We start from the raw sequence: 19,073 nt of genomic DNA, 5'->3' as shown, positions 1-19,073 counted from the left end.
TGTTGAGAAGGAACCCACTTACCCCAGACTTGCCCAGCCGTTCCGAGCCTGCTAGATCCACCAAGTTAATTTTGGAAGTGATGTACTTTTCATCCGATAAGGTCCGTGAACGGGCCTGTGAAACATCCAAACAGATGAGACTGAGGCTTCCCGGGGAGACCTGCTGGCTGAGGCCCAGGGCGTGGACCACGACGCCCGGGCGTGCAAAGGGCTCGCACTCACCTCCACATAGATGGTGAAGATGCAGTGGGACCTGGACGAGTTCTTGTTCATCGTGTGGGAGCCGATGATCCGGTTGGTTTCTCCCTGAAGAGGAGGGGAAACGTGGATGATATTTTGAAAAATGTAAATAACCAGGCACTTGAGTCGTTGGAACGATACTGACAGCTGCACAGTGAGTGCTCCTCACGGCAGGCAGCGGGCCTTCCGGCAGATCGCATTTATGAGCCAGTCGAGCGGGAGACAAGTCAGAGTCCAGATCTATACTTAGATCCGCTGCTGGGGGTGAATGGACTTGCATAGCTTTCCAAAAAGCAAAGTGGCAGGGAGTTTGATGTGCCTTCGAAATGTTCACAAATATCGAATCGAAATCGGCCTTCGTATCCAACGGGTAGGGATGGTCTATCTGTACAGGGAAATGCTGCGCAGGTGGACAATACTGGCAAAGAGTTTTTAGTAACAGAGAGAAGCAGAAGCCAAAGTCAGAGCACACTGACTTGGGCACCACGTTATAAGGATCATACGCCTCGACCACGTGGCATTTACCCCTGGGATGCGAGGATGGTTTGACATCAGCACGTCAGTCAAGGGGAAACGCATGCGACCAGGATGGAGGACAACGTTCTGTGAGGCCACAGGCTAAGGCAGGCAAAGGCACGGTGGGAGGAAGAACATACAGGTGCTGCCACCAAGATGTTCGTAACAGTCACTTCTTGGCTGGGGGCTGATAGGTCATTTTTCTTCTTCTACAGGTTTGTGCTTCCATCTTATTTTTTTGACAGGGAACATGTACTGCTATTAAAAATGTGGGGGGATCCCAGCCAGCGTGGCTCAGTGGTTGAGTGACAACCTATGAACCAGGAGGTCACGGTTCGATTCCCGATCGGGGCGCATGCCCAGGTTGTGGGCTCGATCCCCAGTGCGGGGTGTGCAGGAGGCAGTCGATCTATGATTCTCTCTCATCATTGATGTTTCTATTTCTCTCTCCCTCTCCCTTCCTCTCTGAAATCAATTAAAATATATATATATATTTTAAAAATATATTTTATTGATTTTTTTACAAGAGGAAGGGAGAGGGATAGAGAGCCAGAAACACCGATGAGAGAGAAACATCGATCAGCTGCCTCCTGCACACTCCCCACCGGGATGTGCCCGCAACCAAGGCACATGCCCTTGACCGGAATTGAACCCGGGACCCTTGAGTCCACAGGCCGACTCTCTATCCACTGAGCCAAACCGGTCAGGGCAAAAAAATATATTTTTTAAAAATGGGGGGAGGAAACAATAATTGGTGCTTTTATTATTTTTTATTGATTTCAGAGAGAAAAGGAGAGGGAGAGAGAAGTAGAAACATCAATGATGAGAGTGAAAGTGAATCGCTGATTGGCTGCCTCCTCCATGCCCTACTGGGGGTCGAGCCTGCAACCCCGGCCTGTGCCCTGAGCTGTGATTCATGGGTGGATGCTCAACCACTGAGCCACCCGGCCGGGCTCACCCGGCCTTGTTTTGTTTGAGATTCGCCATCGCTAAATGCTTTCCCATTGTATGGACGTAATACCTGTTTACTCATCACCGCTGACAGGCACCTGGTTATTCCCAGTCTTTGGCTGTTACAGACAACACTGCCAGGAACACTTGCGTAAAGCCTCTGTGTGTGTGAACACTTTTATTTTGGGGGGTAGATTTCTAGGAGTGGAACTGCTAGTTCGTATGGATAAAAGGGCTTCACCATTTTACATGTCACCAGCAATGTATGAGTTCCAGCCAATATGACTCTTATAAGAACAGCATACACTATGGAATTTTTTAATTGATTTGTAAAAGGTACTAAGGACATTAATGCTTATTTTTTTCTATACCACAAATGCCCATGATTTAATGTTAACTGGGGGGGGAGGGGGGGCAATTTCATCTACATAAAGAAGAAACTGCCCAGGAAAAAAAGACTAGAAGGAAAGCCAAAATATACATTATTGTTGCCACATGTAGAAAACAAATAAGTAAATTTTTTATTCATATATGTGTGTATATATGTATATATTTTCATTTTCGAGAGAGAGTGGAGCGGGAGAGACACAGAGAGAGAGAGACATCGATTGATTGCCTCCCACACAGGGATTGAGCCCGCAACCGAGGTACATGCCTTTGACCCTTCAGCCCGCGAGCCAACGCTCTCTCCACTGGGCCACACTGGCCAGGGCCATTTATATATATATATATATTTCTTTTTAATTGAACCCACAACCCAGATAGGTGCCCTTGACCAGGAATCAAACCCATGACCCTTCAGCGCGCGGGGCCAGAGCTCTCCCTACGTTTCAGTAGGAGCTGAGATTGCTAAGTGAGTACATTTTAATTTTCATCCTGATTATCAAAGTAAAAAACTAAGAAGGGGGTGAGGGAAAAAATAAGAGAAAGGAAGAAAGGGAAGGAGGGAGGAGAAAGCAATCCCTCACCTCGAAGAGGAGGCTGAAGGTGTCCTCCTCCTGACTCGCAAGGTGGACCGACAGGCCCTTGATGAAGACCCCGTGCGGGTTTTCCACGACGGCCACGGGCGTGGCCGAGGGCCCCACGTAGGGCAGCGTGGACAGAAGGTCGAACAGGCTCTCGTTGTAGATCTCCAGGTAGGAGACGCGCACCGTGATGGCGTGCGTGGGGCGCTCCTCGATCATCCTGAAAACCTGGGGGAGGTCGGGCAGCGGTCGGACCTCTGCAGGGGCAGCCGGTGCCCTGGGAGGGCGGACCTCGGGGGGCATCCGGACGTGCGACCAGAAACCCTTCTCCTAAAAGGACTTACGGTCTAGTTGGTGTGACGACCATCAGCAACAATGACTATAATCATAGTCCACTGGGTGATATTTACTATCACCTCGTTTTAATATATTTTAATTGATTTATTTTTAGAGAGAGAGAAAGGGAGAGGGATAGAGAGATAAACATCATTGACCGGCTGCCTCCTGCCCGCTCCCCAGGGGATCAGCCCGCAACCCGGCCATGTGCCCTGCCCGGGAATTGAGCTGGTGGCCTCTTGGTTCCTGGTCCGGTGCTCAGCCGCTGAGCCGCCCCGGCCGGCACTGTCACCGGGGTTTCTGAGGCCTGACTTACAGAGCGGCTAATCCTCGTTCAGTCCCCAGGAGTAGAGGCGTGATGAACAGGGAGGGCTCTGGGTGGAGGTCTCGAGTTGACGGGGCTCACCAGGCATGAGCCTCTTTCACCCCATGGTTTCATTCCCGCCCCGTAACCCCCATGACTGACGTAGGGCCGGGCGACACCCATCCGCGGTCAGCTCCTCGCAATAAAGGATTCGTCACTCAGCTCGTAAGGGAAGGAGCAAAGCCAGACTCGGCCTTCTCGGCGCTGGGCAGCCGGTGCCTTTGGACGGGCGTCGCCTTCTCTGGGCCTTTGTTTCCTATGTGTCAAATGGGAGCCGGCGAGATGAGCCTGGAGGCCCGCCCTGGCACTAGCGGCCTCGCCCTGTGCTGTCTGCCAGGGGAGCCACGAGCCACGAGCCACGGGTGCAGCCGACCCGCCACGTGTGGCCAGAGACAGCGAGGAAACTCACTGTCACCCGCATGTGATCTCAGTGAACTGAAATGGACGTTTGAAAAGCGAGGCTCGCCCGGACCGGTGTGGCTCAGTGGATAGAGCGTCGGCCTGCGGACTCAAGGGTCCCAGGTTCGATTCCGGTCAAGGGCATGTACCTTGGTTGCCAGCACATCCTCAGTAGGGAGTGTGCAGGAGGCAGCTGACCGATGTTTCTAACTCTCTATCTCTCTCCCTTCCTCTCTGTAAAAAATCAATAAAATATATATATTTTTAAAAACCAAAAAAAACCCCCAAAACAAAACCAAGGCTCAATTCAGTTACTAGTAAACCTGTAAGTATATTCGGAACAACTTGGGTTTATAAATCTATTTCTCAGCTGTGAATTTTATGACCTCTACATACAGACAAGTATTTCTGAAGAATATTTAGTGTCTAAATTGAAATAAACACCAGGTTTCAAAAACTTAATATGAGAAAAAGAATGTAAAATGTCTCAACACGTTTCACATTGATTACATGTAGAAATGATACTTTGGATATACTGGGTTAAATGACATAAATTATGAAAAGTTAATTTCACATGTGTTACTTTTTTGAAGCGTGATTCTGGAAAACTCAAAATTGCACATGTGGCCTGGCCGGTTTGGCTCAGTGGGCAGAGCATCAGCCTGTGGACTCAAGGGCACAGGCCTGGGTTGCAGGCTCGATCCCCAGTGCGGGGCGTGCAGGAGGCAGCCAGCCCATGATTCTCTCTCATCATTGATGTTTCTCTCTCTCTCTCTTTCTTCCTCTCTGAAATAAGTAAAATGTGTGTGTGTGTATATATATATTTTTAACTGTACGTGTGACTTACGCTATATTTCTATAGGACAACACTGGCTGCACTACTGGCGTCTAAGATCCCGAGGCCCGGAGGCTCTGACAGCGGGTCACCGAAGCGCAGAGCATGATGGCTGACGTCGGAGGGGGACCTGCCGCTCTTCCAGGACAGGGAGGTACCAGCTCAGGATGCCCTGGGGGCCCTCTGCCTCCTGTCTCCAGAGGGTCCTCAAACCCGCCTTCCATCTCGCTCCCCACTTCCCAGACCCTGGGGGGGCGGACTCAGACCTCAGAGCCGGGCCAGCTCCGCTCCCTCTCTTGGCGCTTGTGGGGGGAGGGCGGGGCTGGGGAGGTGGAAGCTCTGCAGGGCCCCTATCCCCTCATTCAAGGCAGGAAGGACCACGATTTGGGCCTCAGATCCTCAATCACAGGCCACAGACCAGCGCAGCAGCTAGGAGCCAGTCGGCAAGGCCCACTCCCTCTTTTACAAATGAGGAAACAGACAGCCTGGGCGTGGGCCAGGGTCCAAAACCCGGACTCCTGGTTTCCTGAGGCCTCTGACTCACGGACACCCCCTCCCCCCGTGCATCCTGTCGCCCCAGCGTCTCCAGCAGCTGGCCTGGGGCTGGCAGCACCTGTGGCAGAGCAGGGACCTGTGTGCCGCCCCCCCGACACACACACTACCTGCTGCAGGGCCCGGGGCAGGATCCCTCGGTGCTTGTAGTTCTCCGTGGTCCCCGTCATGGTGTAAGTCTTGCCAGCGCCTGTCTGCCCATAACACATGATGGTGCCTGCCAACATTTCAAAAAGGACGACTCGGTGACCTCCAGGGAAACAGCTCCGAGGATAGCTCTCCCCCTCCCCCAACCTTACCCCCCGCCCCCGCATGCCCAGGGCCAGCCAGGACCCGGCCTGGAGGTGGCCATCGGGCGCCCCCGCAGAGACGCAGAGACCGGGATTTCCTGCCATGGAGGGTGGGTGGGCGGGCAGGGAAATGGGAACATAAATGCTCAAAACACAGGCAGCTGCTCTGAATCCGAGGTCCACCAGGTGCTCTGCCGTTCCCTCCAGCAAGAGATCTGACCCAGGGCTTCGGGGAGGGGGGGCGGGGTCCCAGGGAGCAGAGTGGCTGCGGCTTTTCCCAGGAAGAGGAGGAGAGCTGAAAAGGATTGAACTCCAGCCCTTCTTTTTTTTTTTTTTTTTTTTTTTTTTTGTTAATCCTCACCCGATTTTTCTACTGATTTTTTATTTTTATTTTTACTTGAGGCCCGATGCACGAAATTCGTGCAACCACGGCTTCGTCCGGAAGGTCATTCGACATTCGGCTGTCCGGTCTAATTAGCATATTATGCTTTTATTATTATAGACTTTTAAATATATTCTTATTGATTTCAGAGAGGAAGAGAGAGGGAGAGAGAGATAGAAACATCAATGATGACAGAGAATCATTGATCAGCTGCCTCCTGCACGCCCCACACTGGAGATTGTGCCCGCAACCCAGGCCTGTGTCCTTGACCGGAATCGAACCCGGGACCCTTCAGTCCGCACCGGCCAGGGCAGAACTCCAGCCCTCCTTCAGCAAGGCCCTGCGCTGCCAGGGGCTCAGGGCTAGGCCTCCCTGAGGGGCTGGCCGGGCAGGAGGCAAGGGCGCTGAAATGCCCAGGAAGAGATGGGTTAGAAAAGGCATTTCCCGCCAATGGTGAGAATTCTTTGTAGATTGCAGGTTCCCACAGCACCGAACGGGGATGCCAGGAGGCCCCTTCCACTTCCGGAAGCAGACACCCCGGCCAGGTCCTGCCCGGGAGCCCCTGCCCTCGGGGACGACTGCCACCTGCACCTCTCACGTCCTTCAGGCCAGGTCGCCCCAGGCTCCACGGGGCCCCGGGCTCAGGCTCCCACCTGCTCTTCCTCCTGGGCGGCTGGTGCCAGACCCTGTCCCCAAGGCTGCTCCTGGGGTTTACACGGCAGACCCACCAGGCAAGGCGGTGCCATGGAAACCAGAGCCTGCTTTGCCGAACGGATGCTCCATGTCTGGGATGGACAGATTTTTACCAACCGCCTAAATCCAGAATGTGCGTTGGAACCCAGACGGAGTGTCTACGGACCCCACGCAAACGAGCAGGAAGGAGTCACGTGCGCTGGGACTCAGGACCCACTTGTGGTCCCACAGCACCCGGGCCTGACTTCCTGTCTCTACCGCCTCAGGGCCACCCCCCGCGGTCAGTGAGGACCCCCGCCGTGGCCACAGGGAGTGTTTACAACGTCTGAGCATCTCCGCTCAAGGGCCTTCTTAAAAATGTTCATCTTTGCGTATTGATTTTAGAGCGAAGGGAAGGGAGAGAGAAACATCAAGTTGCCGTTCCACTGACTGACACACTCGTTGGCCGCTCCTTGGATGTGCCCTGACCGGGAGGGACCCGCACCTTGGCCTGTGTCCTGGACCGGAATGACCCTCTAACCCACCGGGCCACTCAGCCGGGGCGCAGGGCTTTCCACAGGCCTGAACGTTGCAAACAGGGAACATCCTAGTCAGCAGCCACCAAGTGAGCAAAGCCTACCAACTGTGATATATGCTAAGGATTTTTAAATCTTTAAAAGGGGAAAGAAAAGAAGATTTCAAAACAATCTCGCACTGAGCAAGTTTGCAAAAATTTCCTGATGCAGCTGCTTTTAATTGTGAAGAAATCAAACGTTGCTCATGTCTTGGGCGCGATATTCACACACAGCCCAATACAAGGGCACCAACCGCCGGCCGTGCTGACCGAAGGAATGGCGGCACCGGCAGGTAGCTCAGGCGGCAGCGTTCGCGCCCCGCCAAACGCATCACGAGGGCACTGTCTCCAAAGCTAGTCCGGGAGGAATTCGACGCAGGGCAGCCCAGAAGGTGAAGCCCCACGCGACCCAGAGCTGCGTCGGTCCTGTGAAGGCAGGCAGGGTCCGGGCCTGGGCCAAGCCAGGCCCGCGTGTCCCCAAGCCAAGGGCGAGAATGTGGAGACAGACAAAGTAGCAAACAGAAGGCCGCAGACGAGGACGTATTTTATTCGCCGTGGGACACGTGCCCCTCCTCGAAGGGCCCCACAGGGCTCTGTCCCGCAAGTCAAACAGCTAACGCGCCCAGTTACCGTTGTAGCCGTCGAGGGCCTGCGAAACCACGTCCTTGGCCACGGTCTCGTAGACCAGGTCCTGGGAGGCGTCGTGGAGAACTCCGTCCAGCTTGAAGGACCAGTCTGTCTGCTGGTTATTGACAACTCCTCTCCGAGCATCTTTTTTTAAGTGAATATCGATGGTCTAGGAAGAGAGGAGACAGGGAGACAAATGGGTATTTGTTAGGAAATCGCTGTAAATTGGCGTAAAAAAGTCACCGACGGCCAAGGCCTGATCTGGAAACGAAGAGGAGGTGACCCTTGGGAAGGACAGGGGTGACTTCGTAGGGCGGGAGGGAGGGGAAGTGTGGACCCATCTCTCCCCGGTTCACAGGGGGATGTCGTGGCCCCACCTCTGATACGGGGTCAAGTACATGTACCATGTTCTTACTAAACTGCTTTAGCACAGGGGGACCTTTATTATTATTTAAAAAAGTATTTTTATTGATTTCAGAGAGGAAGGGAGAGGGGGAGAGAGATAGAAACATTAATGATGAGAGAGAATCACGGATCGGCTGCCTCCTGCACGCCCCCTACTGGGGATCGAGCCCGAAACCCAGGCATGTGCCCTTGACCGGAATCGAACCCGGGACCCTTCAGTCCACAGGCCCACGCTCTACCCGCTGAGCAGAACCGGCCAGGGCTAAAGGGAAACTTATTAACCACAAAGACGATGGGAACCGGGAGTGGGGAGTTTCCTCACAGACAGCATCGCGGGGGAATGGCTGGGCCTGGTGGACCCTGGAGTCCGGCTGGGCTTTCACCCGTCCCGTCTGATCACCCCAAGCTGCGGCGGGACGGAGAGAGGCCGGGAGGCACACGCGTCGCACTTACTTTGTTGTCGTCGCCGTATCTGATCATTTCATGAGCAAAGTCATCGGTGGGTCTGACACGGACAAACGCGTGCACTTTTTTCCTAGTGCTCATTCTCGCTGGAGAGAGGAAAACAGCGACAGGGTCAGTGGCCGTCGTCCATCACCAGGCGACGGCGAGAGGGGCGTCACTCCTCAGGCAGAGGCAGAAGGAGTGGTGTCCCGTCCCCGGTCTCCCGTCCCCGGTCTCCCGTCCCCGGGAGCCATCTCCCCCCGCCCACAGGACCCTGCTCTCCAGGTGGCCGTGTCGTGCCCACCCTCGACCCCGCCCCAGGAGACTGGAGCGAAGGCTCAGACGCCCCTCCCGCCCCAGCCCTCCCGCGCCCGTCTCAGGTGTGGTTTCTAGAACGGCTCCGCATCTGAGTCCACTGGTAATTGCCTTGTTCACTGTATTTTTCTTTTTTTAAAAAAATATATTTTATTGATATTTCACAGAGAGGAAGGGAGTGGGATAGAGAGTTAGAAACATCGATGAGTGAGAAACATCGATCAGCTGCCTCCTGCACACCCCCCACTGGGGATGTGCCCGCAGTCAAGGTACATGCCCTTGACCAGAATCGAACCCGGGACCCCCCAGTCCACAGGCCGACGCTCCATCCACTGAGCCAAACCGGCTAGGGCCACTGTATTTTTCTTGAACGTACTTACCATGAAAAGCATTAAAACTAATTCTTTTCTTTAAAAAAATAGTGTTATTGATTTCAGAGAGGAAGGGAGAGGGAGAGAGAGAGAAACGTCAGTGAGAGGGAGAATCCTGATGGCTGCGTCCTGCACGCCCCACACTGGGGATCGCGCCCGCGACCTGCTAGCCCATAATCCTGTACTCGTTCTCCTCTGGCCCCCCATCGAGAAAAGAATCACAGATAGTCCCCTCCGTCCTCTCCTCCTAAAACTGGAGTCTCACCATCTTCTTTCAGACAGAAACACCGATATGTGTATTCCTGTATTGTATGATCACAAATAATTACCGTGACTAATGAAACGCTGAAATAAACGTGTGATAGAATGCTTATAGATACAAGGGTGGGGGCGATTTAAGTAAAGGACCCTCCTAATAGATAGAGTTGTCCGACAATGGAAAACATGTTCTCAGGGCAGGACCATAAACTCCACAAGCAGTAAAGCAAACTCCAGAGATGCTACAAAAGGGGAGAGTTAACGGATCTCTAAGATCCTACCCAAATAACAAAGTATAAGTATTTCTAAAAACGGAATTGTAACAGCATGAATGGGCCTGGAGAGCATTGTGCTAAGTGAAATAAGCCAGTCAGAAAAAGATAAGTATCACATGATCTCACCCATATGTGGAATCTAATAAATAAAACTAACTGATGACCAAAATAGATCTAGAGACATAGACCCATGAACAGACTGATGAATTTCAGAGGGAAGGTGTGTGGGGTGTGTGTGTGTGTGTGTGTTGGGGGGCGAGATTAACCGGGGAACTTATGCATATATGCGTAGCCCACGGACAGACAATAGTGTGGCGCAGGCTTGGGACGGTGGGTGCAAGGAAGAGGGGTCAATGCGGAAACACACACACACACACACACTCACACACTCACAAAAACCAAAGTGGACACCTGTATACTTCCAACAATAAAGAAAAATTTTAAAAAAAGAAACAACTGAATTGTACAACCCTCCAAGGATAACTCTGAATGTGAAAGGCCCTCAGGTGAGCAAAGGTCGTGGCTTGTCCAATCTCCGTCCTGAAATCCTTGTCGGCAAAACTGATCTTGAGGAACAAAAAGCCACAAGTAGCTCTAACACCAACTCCAAGCTGGAGAAACTGCGGAGAACCTCTCCCCTCTGAGTTCACTTTTTGGAGATTATTGGGAAGTTGAGAGTGGGAGGAGGTGTGTTTTGACTCCAGCAAACACCCTCAATCTCTAAAGCTCTGGGAACCATTCTCCAGACCAGTCTGAGAGGAACCTATTAGGGCCGCCTCTGGGGGTCGGTGCCCACGGGTCCCTCTTGGCAGCCCCCACCCACGGACCGCACAAGGGCCGCGCTGGCCATCTCCAAGCATCACCCTCCCCTCAGAGCCGGCCCCTTCTCTACCATGCAATTGGCCAACATGCACATGCAGTCGCCTATCTGAGCTGCCCAAGGCCCTCCCCGTGCTCACACCCATGGCCCCACGCATGCCAGGAGCCATGCCCATCCCCAGAGGCAAGCCTTCTCGACTTCTCTACTCACTGCACCCTCCTGCACCTCTGCTACTCAGCAGCCCCTTGGCACCCAGACCTTTGGGGACCCCATGCACCTCGCACTTACTGAGATGCTTGTTACTGTTCTTACGCCACATCATCTGAGCGGGTTTCAGCTCCCCAGTGACATGACAAGCTGCTGGGGGAAAGGACTGTGCCTTTTATTTGAATCCCCCTCAAGGTCCACAGCAGTACCCAGCACAGAGCAGGTGCCCAAGAAATGGTGGTTGGTGGTAATGGTCATGGTTGGAAGTCAGAGGGGTGCTGCATCTCCACATGTGGGTCCATCTTCGGTCACTACTGAGAGAGTCCCCAGGGGCATGAAATGTCACTCCCCTCCCACACCCACCCCGAAGCCCACAGCCCCTCTAGGAGGACACTTACTTTCCAAGCACCACTTTCAAGAAGCTAAGCTCAGCCCCCTTCACCATGCCCTCCCTTTAGTGGGGCCCGCCTCCCGTAGGTCCTTGTGGGGAATGCTGCTCTCTCATGGGGGCTGCTACCATTAGATATTTCTGAGTGGCCACCAGGAAGCCCCCTGCTGTAGAGGCTCGGGGTGTCTTCGTTTGTTTTGGGGGTGGGAAGGAATAGAATTGCCACCAAGCACCTGACGGCTCAATAAAAGGAGAGGGGGCATACGCGGGGAAGGTAGGCACCACGTGAGTTCCTATCTTACAGCGCTCCTGCCAAGCCAGGGACTCTCATGGGAAACCTCATCTCCAGAGCGGCAGCAGCAACGGAACCAGCCCCAAACAGGGTCCAAACGCACCCAGCCTTGGGCTAAACAAAATACTCGGATCCACGCAGAAACTGGCCTTTCTCCTTTCCTCACCCAACATGTCGGACCCCTGTGTGGAGTCTGGGAGGCAGTGGGCCTTAGGACCATCCCTGTCCTTCTCTGGAGCAGTTTTCTCATTTGTAAAGCAAAGGGCTCGGACTGGCGAGCCTTAAGTCACTTCAAGTTCGAAAACGGTTAAGAGCAGAAGAGCCTGGAATACCTCTGGCCCCAGCCTCGCATCCTCGGAACCTTGGGCGCGACGTAGGGCCCTCGTGGGGACAGGGAACGTTAGATCTGAAGACTCTAAGCCTCAGCCAGCCTGGAAGGCCCCCCCCCTCCGCCCCCCTCCCCCGCGATGCCGCGCCCGGGTTTCACCGGTCAGGGAGAGATGCTGGGGAACTCCCGGGTGGAGCGATGTTCGGATCCCAGCCGCTGCCCGCCGCCCCGGCGTACACCCCCTCCTCTCCGACCTCCCTTCACCCCACCCCGGCGGCGCGTGGGCCCTGCTTACCGCTCCGGAGGCAGCAGCCGCGCCGCAGCACCACCACTGCAACTGCTGCGAAGGAAAACCCGCGCGCGCAGCTGCCAGGTTGTGTACACGGTCGCCATGGCAACGGGCCGCTTCCGTAGGTCCCGGAAGTATTGAGGTAGTGGCGGAAATGAAGTCCGTGGTCCTCGGTGGAGATACGAGTAAGGTCAGGGCAACATCAGGAAAACAGGAGATGGGACCGCTGATTCTAGGAAGAATGCGGCAGCTGCAGGTGCGAGACCAGGGTCGAGATAGCAAGGAAACGAAAGCTGCGCACGAACCAGGAAGCGGGGCAGCAGGGCTTCCGGCGCAGAAGCGACTCCGACTACGGCGGCCGCGCAGGCCCGTCTGTTCCCAGGCCTGCGCCGGAGCCAACGTCGGCGCGCGCCCGCGCCCCGCCCCGCCCCGGGGAGCTGAGAGCCGGCCGGCCGGCCAGGCCTGCGCAGTCGCGGCGGCGGGTGAAGATGGTGGAGGACGGCGCGGAGGAGCTGGAGGACCTGGTGCACTTCTCCGTGTCCGAGTTGCCGAGTCGCGGCTACGGCGTCATGGAGGAGATCCGCCGGCAGGGCAAGCTGTGCGACGTGACGCTCAAGGTACCGAAGGCTGGCGGCGGCGCGGGGCTGAGGGAGCAGGGACCGAGGGGAAGACAGAGGGGCGGGGCCCATAGGGGAAGCGAGGTCTGGCGGGCGGAGAGGTGGGGAACGGGCGCCCGCGGGAGGCCGTGTGGGGCCGAGGAGGCGGCGAGCGGGAGACGGACCCGCACAGCCCGCCTCCCCGGGAAGGAAAGGCGGAGCGGCGCGCCGCCCGGGCCCTCGGGGTGGGGGGCATCGGGGGGCCCGCCTCCCCTTTCGGTCGCGGACCGGAGGAAAGGGGCCGGCAGCCCCCCTGGAGGAGGGTGGGGCCCCCCACTCTGCCGGCTCCGCGGAAGCACCTGCCCCGCCTCCAGACACCCCTGTGCCCGAGGTCCGCCGCGTGGTGGGGGAGCGGGGGCGCCTTCGCGGGCATCGCTTGCCCGTGGCCGTCGCCTGGCCGCCTCGTCTGCTTTGGAGCTGCGGGTCTGGGTCTGGCCCTGGCCGGTGGCGCAGTGGTTAGAGCGTCGGCCTGCGGACCGCAGTGTCCCGGGTTCGATTCCCGGTCGGGGCTCCCGCCCGCGTTGTGGGCTCGCTCCCCAGTGCGGGGCGTGCGGGAGGCGGCCGATCATGGATGTTTCCGTAGCTCTCCCTCTCTCCTGTCCCCTCTGAAATCAGCGAAACTGTATTTTAAAAAGTAAGTGGGGTTGTTTAAAAAGCAGCGATGAAAATCGGAGCTGGGGACCTGCTGAGGTAGACAGCCGGCTCCCCGGCCCGCACTGCGAGGCCCCCCATCACCGCGAAGGTCGGGCGGGGGGGCCGGTGGCCGCCTGCAGCGGGGTCCTCTCCCGGGACCAGCCTCCCCCGGCTTCGCAGGGCTTCCCGCTGGCGGCCCGCGGGCTGCCCTCCCTCCGGCCCAGCGGCTGCGCGGAGCCCCGATGGGCAGGTGCAGCCGCGTCCGGTCCCTGCTGGGCTCTGGCCGGGCAGCCTCGGCTCCTGTGGACGATTAGCCACACGGAGCTCCTTCTTTGCTCGTATTTTCACGGCTTCAGGGAACTTCTTCTTCCTGTTGGAGTCAGGTCTCTGCAGACAGCAGAGCGGAAAGGCTGAGAGCGGCCCGGGTGCGGGAGGGACCCGGGCGACCATCCCCGTGGCGACCTAGTGGGGCAGGTTCCGTTTTCAAAGCACCAGGTTTCCAGCAGAAAACAGGTGATCCTCGTTCTCAGTCTTACCCTGAGGATTACGGGAGCGCGTCTGGTATTTGCCCGATGCCTGGCCTGCGCTTCTCATCGCTGTAAATGCTCCGGGACAGAAATGTCTGGTCTGCCCGGGGCCAGCCGACCCAGACACGAAACGCCGAGAACGGCCCTGGCCATGTGGCTCAGTGGATGGAGCGTCGGCCTGGGGACCAGAGGGTCCCGGTTCGATTCTGGTCACGGGCATGTGCCCCGGTGGCGGGCTCCTCCCCGCCTGCCTGTCTTCGGGCTTCCTTAATGCTCACGCCACGAGAGGAGACCTGTGTCTCCAGCAGTGGAGTGTGGGACGGGGTCTGCGAGGGGGACAGCACTCGGTAGACTCCACCCGTCATTACTCCTCATTGGTCCGCTTTCCATCTCCCAAAATAGGGTGACATTTTAGCTGATCTCTGTCTCCTTCAGCTTCTCTTTCTCTGGGAGCTTCGCTGTTCCTTGGTTGTGGGTCTGAGAGGGGGTGTGCACAGCACAGACGCCTGACTGCCTGGGCCTGCACCCTGGCTCGGCCACTCACTGGCCGTGGGGACTTGGGCAGGTACCTTCCATGCTGGTGACTCAGTTCCTGCATCTGTGAAATGGGCACCAGCACCTCCTAGTAAGAGTGTTCAGGCTTTGCCATGGCCGGGAGCTCAGTTCGTTAGAGCGTCGTCCCAATACACCAAAGGCTGCGGGTTCAGTCCCCGGTCAGGACACATCCGAGAATCAGCCAGTAAGTGCATCAATGAATAGAACAAAAAATCGATGTTTCTCTCTCCCTCCCTTCCTCTCCCTTCCTGTCTCTCTCTAAAATCAATCAGTAAAATTATTGTTATAAAGTGTTAAGGTTTCCATTAGTTAATAATACGCTTAAAACAATCATGTGACCTGTGTTGGCCTGCGGACTGAAGAGTCCCTGATAGGATTCCTGTCAAAGGCGCACGCCCGGATTCGGGCTTGATCCCCAGTGGGGGGCGTGCAGGAGGCAGCTGATCAATGATTTTCTCTCATCACTGATGTCCCTGTCTCTCTCTCTTTCTCCCTTCCTCTCTGAAATCAATAAAAACATATTTAAGAAAGAAAAGAAAAGACTGATATGTCCAGGGTTGAAATCTCAGTTTAAACATTAAAAAAACACCCATGTGGTCCATGCTCAGTAAGTATAGCCATTGAAGGGTAATAACTTACGGGGTTTCTAGGAGTGGATGTACATGCGTGTGTTCAGCCTGCCGTTTTGAATTTGTTTCAGCTTCTGATGAATTCTAGACGGTTTTATATACACATAATGTTCATTGCCTTCAAAGTGCTTGCAGACCACCGTTCTGCTTCAGTGGCCTGCATTTGATAGGCCCAAGCACAGGAGGGGGACTCCCAAGGTCACAGGTCAAGGCGGGGAGCGAGGACTCGAGGCTAGACTGCTGGTCTCGTATTCCATCGGCATCTCCATCGCCTCTTCCGTCACTGACAGCGGCTGAACTGATTTCAGCTGCGATCATGCGAGTGGATCTACCTCGGGTCAGCTGTAATCAGTCATATGTAATCTCTTCTGCTTTCTGAGTTTTCGGGAGAGAGTGAAAGCATTAGCAGGCATGCCGCATTCTCAAACTTCACTGTCAACTCTTGACCTTTCTTAATTTGGGGGGGAAATATTTGAAATTTAAATTCCTTAGATACCTGTTGGATAATTAAGTAGAGGCATAATTAAAAAGGGTAATATATTGGATTTTTAAAAATCACATTATCTATGGCCCTCTTTGAAAAATGAAAGCGATGAGCCTTCTCACCAGAAAAAAATGGACATACTTACATATGTGCAAAATTTTGTATTCGTTCTTTTTCTTTTTAATATATATATTTTTTTAATTTCAGAGAGGAAGGGAGAGGGAGAGAGAGCTAGAAACATCAACGATGAGAGAGAATCATTGATCAGCTGCCTCCTGCACACCTCCCCCTGGTGACCAAGCCCGCAACCCAGGCATATGCCCTTGACCGGAATTGAACCTGGGACTCTTCAGTCCATAGGCCGACGCTCTAGCCACTGAGCACCACCGGCCAGAGCTGCATTCATTCTTGAGAGCAGCTCCCCTGATGCCCATCTTGGGTCATGAGTCCAACTGGGTTGGGTTCCATCAGAAGAAGTTTTATCTCGAAGGTTAGGAGGATAGCAGTGCAGGCCTTCTGGGTAGAAAGGCCTGCGTTCAGGGAGGCTCTTGTCCACTCCCAGCTGTAGGGTCATCCCCTTCCCTCTGGGCCACCTGGAGCCCAGTGTTCCCGTCACATCTGTTGCGTTCATCTGGGTCCAGTGAATTGGGCAAACGCCCCAGATTCAAGGAGTGTTCCCACAACTTCGTGTTCATGAGCTCCAGACCCACCGGATTCACTGTTTCTAACTCTCCTCCCCTCACTCACTTCTTTCCTTTTTATCTGTGAGAGCAGAATGGGGTCACCAAACCTGCATGCTATTTGCTGACCATACGTTTAGGACAGAGGATGTGCCTACACACACACACTTTGTTTTTGCAATCACTGGTGAGTGGCTCCTCCAAGAGCTGCTGGTATCGGCCTTCCCAGCATTTCCCAAGGCCCCTGCTGAGGTTTTGAACCCAGACCTGAGAATTGAGCCTCCAGAAGGAAAGTCTTTTTCATGGTGAAAGGCACGGTATTAGAAGACTTCCTTTTGTCTGCCCACTACATCCAGGCAGACAGTTTCCACTGAGCCTGGCTTCAAGAGCCACACGTTTGGTTCTGGAATCTCGCCTAATTTGTCACACTGATTTTGTGATGAGAGAGTAGGTGGAGAAGGATATCAGGAAGTGAAGTAAGGACTTGTTGGTGCATGCCATTTTTGTGCTATGAGTAAGGCAGTGAGCAACACAGGTGTAATTACAGAGCGAGGTAATCATGTTGAAAGGAACCACGGAGGTCCTGCATCAAAGCCACTTATTCTGCAGATGTAACCCGGAGGCCTGGAGACACTGAGGGACTGCCCGAGGCAAACGCCCTGTCGCCTGTGCTCGACACAGCTGTTTGCTGGTGGGAGCGATGCTTTCACGTCCTCTGGGCGCTCACCTGCCCGCTGATGGCAGGAAGCCGGCCCGGGAGCTGACATCCGCCATGTCATCCCTGGGCATGGAGGGCAGTGAGGTACATCCCAGATGCTGCACCACTTGTCGCAGGAGAGAAGGAAGATGGAGGCTTTTCTGCTAGTCTTCTGGACAAGCCACATTCTTGATTCTTTTGATTTTGAGATGACATTGTATTGGAAAACTTGTGCTTCTGAATATAGTTCACTCCCAGGGTTTTCTACTGACTCTTGAGAGTTGGAAGAACCTTGGAAAGTCAGTTACCAACCAGGCAACCTTCCTGGGGCCCATCCACCCTGAGCCTCTGGAGCGTGGCCGGTGGGTAGCTCGCTGGTAAGGCAAGAAGCCTGTGCCTGGAGTGCTGCTCACCGCAGGTGGGCTCTTCCCTGTTCTGTGCGAGACTCCACTGCTCACCTGCAGGCTGGGTGCTCTGCTACAGGTGCTCCACGCCTCCTAAACTCCTAAACCACGAGCAGGGCTGGCGTCTGCTTCCTGCGTTGGATCTGGGGAGAGTTGCCACCCCCATGGCCTCCTGGGGTGGGACCAGCCAGCTTCCCCCGCAGTGCGTTTAGTGAAGGCCTTTCTACCCCACAGCTGCTCCCATCACCACTGTTTCCAGCTGGGGAGAATGAACCAATCAATATGTGTGACCCAGGAGCTGGCAGGCATTTTCTGTAAAGAGCCAGATAGTAAATATTTTAGGATTTGTGGGTCAGACAGTTTCAGTTGCAATTACTCAACTCCGGGGTTGTAGCGCCAAAGCAGTGACACATGAGCGAGGGCATGGGTGTGTTCTAGTAAAGCTCTATCTACAAAGCAGCCCTGGGCCGCCCCGCTCTTGTGTCTGCTGACCCCTGCTGTATACGATGTCTGGCCTTTGTAAAGCTTAAGGCCTTCAAAGCAGGTTACACTGGCTTTGTTGCCCCAGCGTATACTTCTTTGGTTTCAACGTCTCTAGAAATCTCTTGTTTAAAGAGAACAGCCGAACCAGAAGTGGAGAACTGTTTTCCCCAGCTCACTGCAGGGCACATGGGACTATCCCGGTTGGTGACTGAGGAACTCTCGTAGGAGAAGTTACTGTTAAAATTTGCACCTGATCTTGAACGTCTTGTGGCTCTGCGGGAGCCGGGAGCGTTAACTAGAGATACTGGCGCCCTTTCTCAGTCGCAGCTGAGGCTGCTCCGCTGTTTGCAGAATGGCAGGCCCCCGAGTTCCCGGGGACCTGACGGCTGTGTTCAGGGCCATGAGGGTGAGGGCCAGAGTGTGGGCTTTCGACAGGCAGAGTCGACCTGTGTTTCAGCTGTGGCCCAATATGTCTGGGCAGAGTGTGATGCACAAAAACGCTTTCAAACAACAAGCTCAGGAGCAGATATTTGCCTCCCCACGTTCAGAGCGGCTTTATCCACAGTGCGAAGGGGGAGCAGCCAGGGCTGCATCGGTGGTGGGATGGATACACAAACGTGGTGCATGTTCCACACCTCAGTGGAATATTATTCAGCCTTGAAAAGGGAAGGACGTCTGACACACGCTAAAACATGGAAGAACCTAGAAGACACCACGCTAAGTGAAATAAGCCGTCACCGAGGACAAACATGGTACGATTCCACTTACGAGAAGTAATAGGGCAGTCAAGTATTTGCAGAAAGAAAGTAGACCGGTCGTTGCTTGGGGGCTGGGGAGTGGGGATGGGAAGTTAGTGTTTCGTGGGTACAGAGTGTCCGTTCGGGAAGATGGAAAGGTTTGGAGATGGATGGTGGTGGTGGCTGCACAACAGTGCGAACGTACTCAATGCCCCTGAACTGCGGCTCAGTTGTTTGGAGCCTTATCCCACACACCGAAAGGTTTCGGGCTCAATCCTGCTTGGGGCCGCGTAAGGGACGCACATCGGTGTTCCTCTCTTTCTTTCTCCCTCCTTCTCTCTGAAATAAAAATCAATAAACATATCCTCGGGTGCGGATTGAAAAATGGTTGAAGTGGTAAATTTATGTTATGTATATAACACATTTTGAAAAAGAGAGTTAATGAGCTCACGCGTTATTACCAAGTGGGCAGGGGGTTGCAGGTAGTGCTTTG

General features: G+C 54.6%; 2 protein-coding genes across 9 annotated transcripts in view; one reads left to right on the top strand and one right to left on the bottom strand.

Moving 5' to 3' along the window:
- KIF9 (kinesin family member 9) overlaps positions 1-12,408 on the bottom strand; it is a 35,360-nt gene extending 22,952 nt beyond the window's left edge. Inside the window, exons 1-8 of one of the 5 annotated variants that reach the window (XM_036333744.1) lie at positions 12,102-12,388; positions 10,880-11,112; positions 8,562-8,659; positions 7,707-7,872; positions 5,269-5,375; positions 2,676-2,900; positions 223-306; positions 23-115 (exon numbers count right to left, since the gene is read on the bottom strand). In XM_036333744.1, the coding sequence (XP_036189637.1) occupies positions 23-115; positions 223-306; positions 2,676-2,900; positions 5,269-5,375; positions 7,707-7,872; positions 8,562-8,659; positions 10,880-10,913 (807 nt within the window). In that variant the 5' untranslated portion in view covers positions 10,914-11,112; positions 12,102-12,388. Of the gene's footprint in view, positions 1-22; positions 116-222; positions 307-2,675; positions 2,901-3,218; positions 3,629-5,268; positions 5,376-7,706; positions 7,873-8,561; positions 8,660-10,879; positions 11,113-12,101 lie in introns of those variants that run through there. The other 4 variants (XM_036333745.1, XM_036333747.1, XM_036333746.1 and 1 more) reach the window with 4 other exon arrangements.
- Positions 12,409-12,549: 141 nt separating this feature from the next.
- Positions 12,550-19,073, top strand: part of KLHL18 (kelch like family member 18) — a 37,264-nt gene continuing 30,740 nt past the window's right edge. For 3 of the 4 annotated variants that reach the window (XM_036333751.1, XM_036333752.1, XM_036333750.1), the window contains exon 1: positions 12,550-12,712. In XM_036333751.1, the coding sequence (XP_036189644.1) occupies positions 12,584-12,712 (129 nt within the window). In that variant the 5' untranslated portion in view covers positions 12,550-12,583. The remainder of the gene's footprint in view (positions 12,713-19,073) is intronic. The other variant, XM_036333753.1, reaches the window with a different exon arrangement.

This window comes from Myotis myotis, unplaced genomic scaffold (assembly GCF_014108235.1).
Source record: "Myotis myotis isolate mMyoMyo1 unplaced genomic scaffold, mMyoMyo1.p scaffold_m19_p_13, whole genome shotgun sequence".
Classification (NCBI taxonomy): Eukaryota; Metazoa; Chordata; class Mammalia; order Chiroptera; family Vespertilionidae; genus Myotis; species Myotis myotis.
Note: the sequence above shows the minus strand (reverse complement) of the source record. Positions and strands in the feature narration are given on the sequence as shown.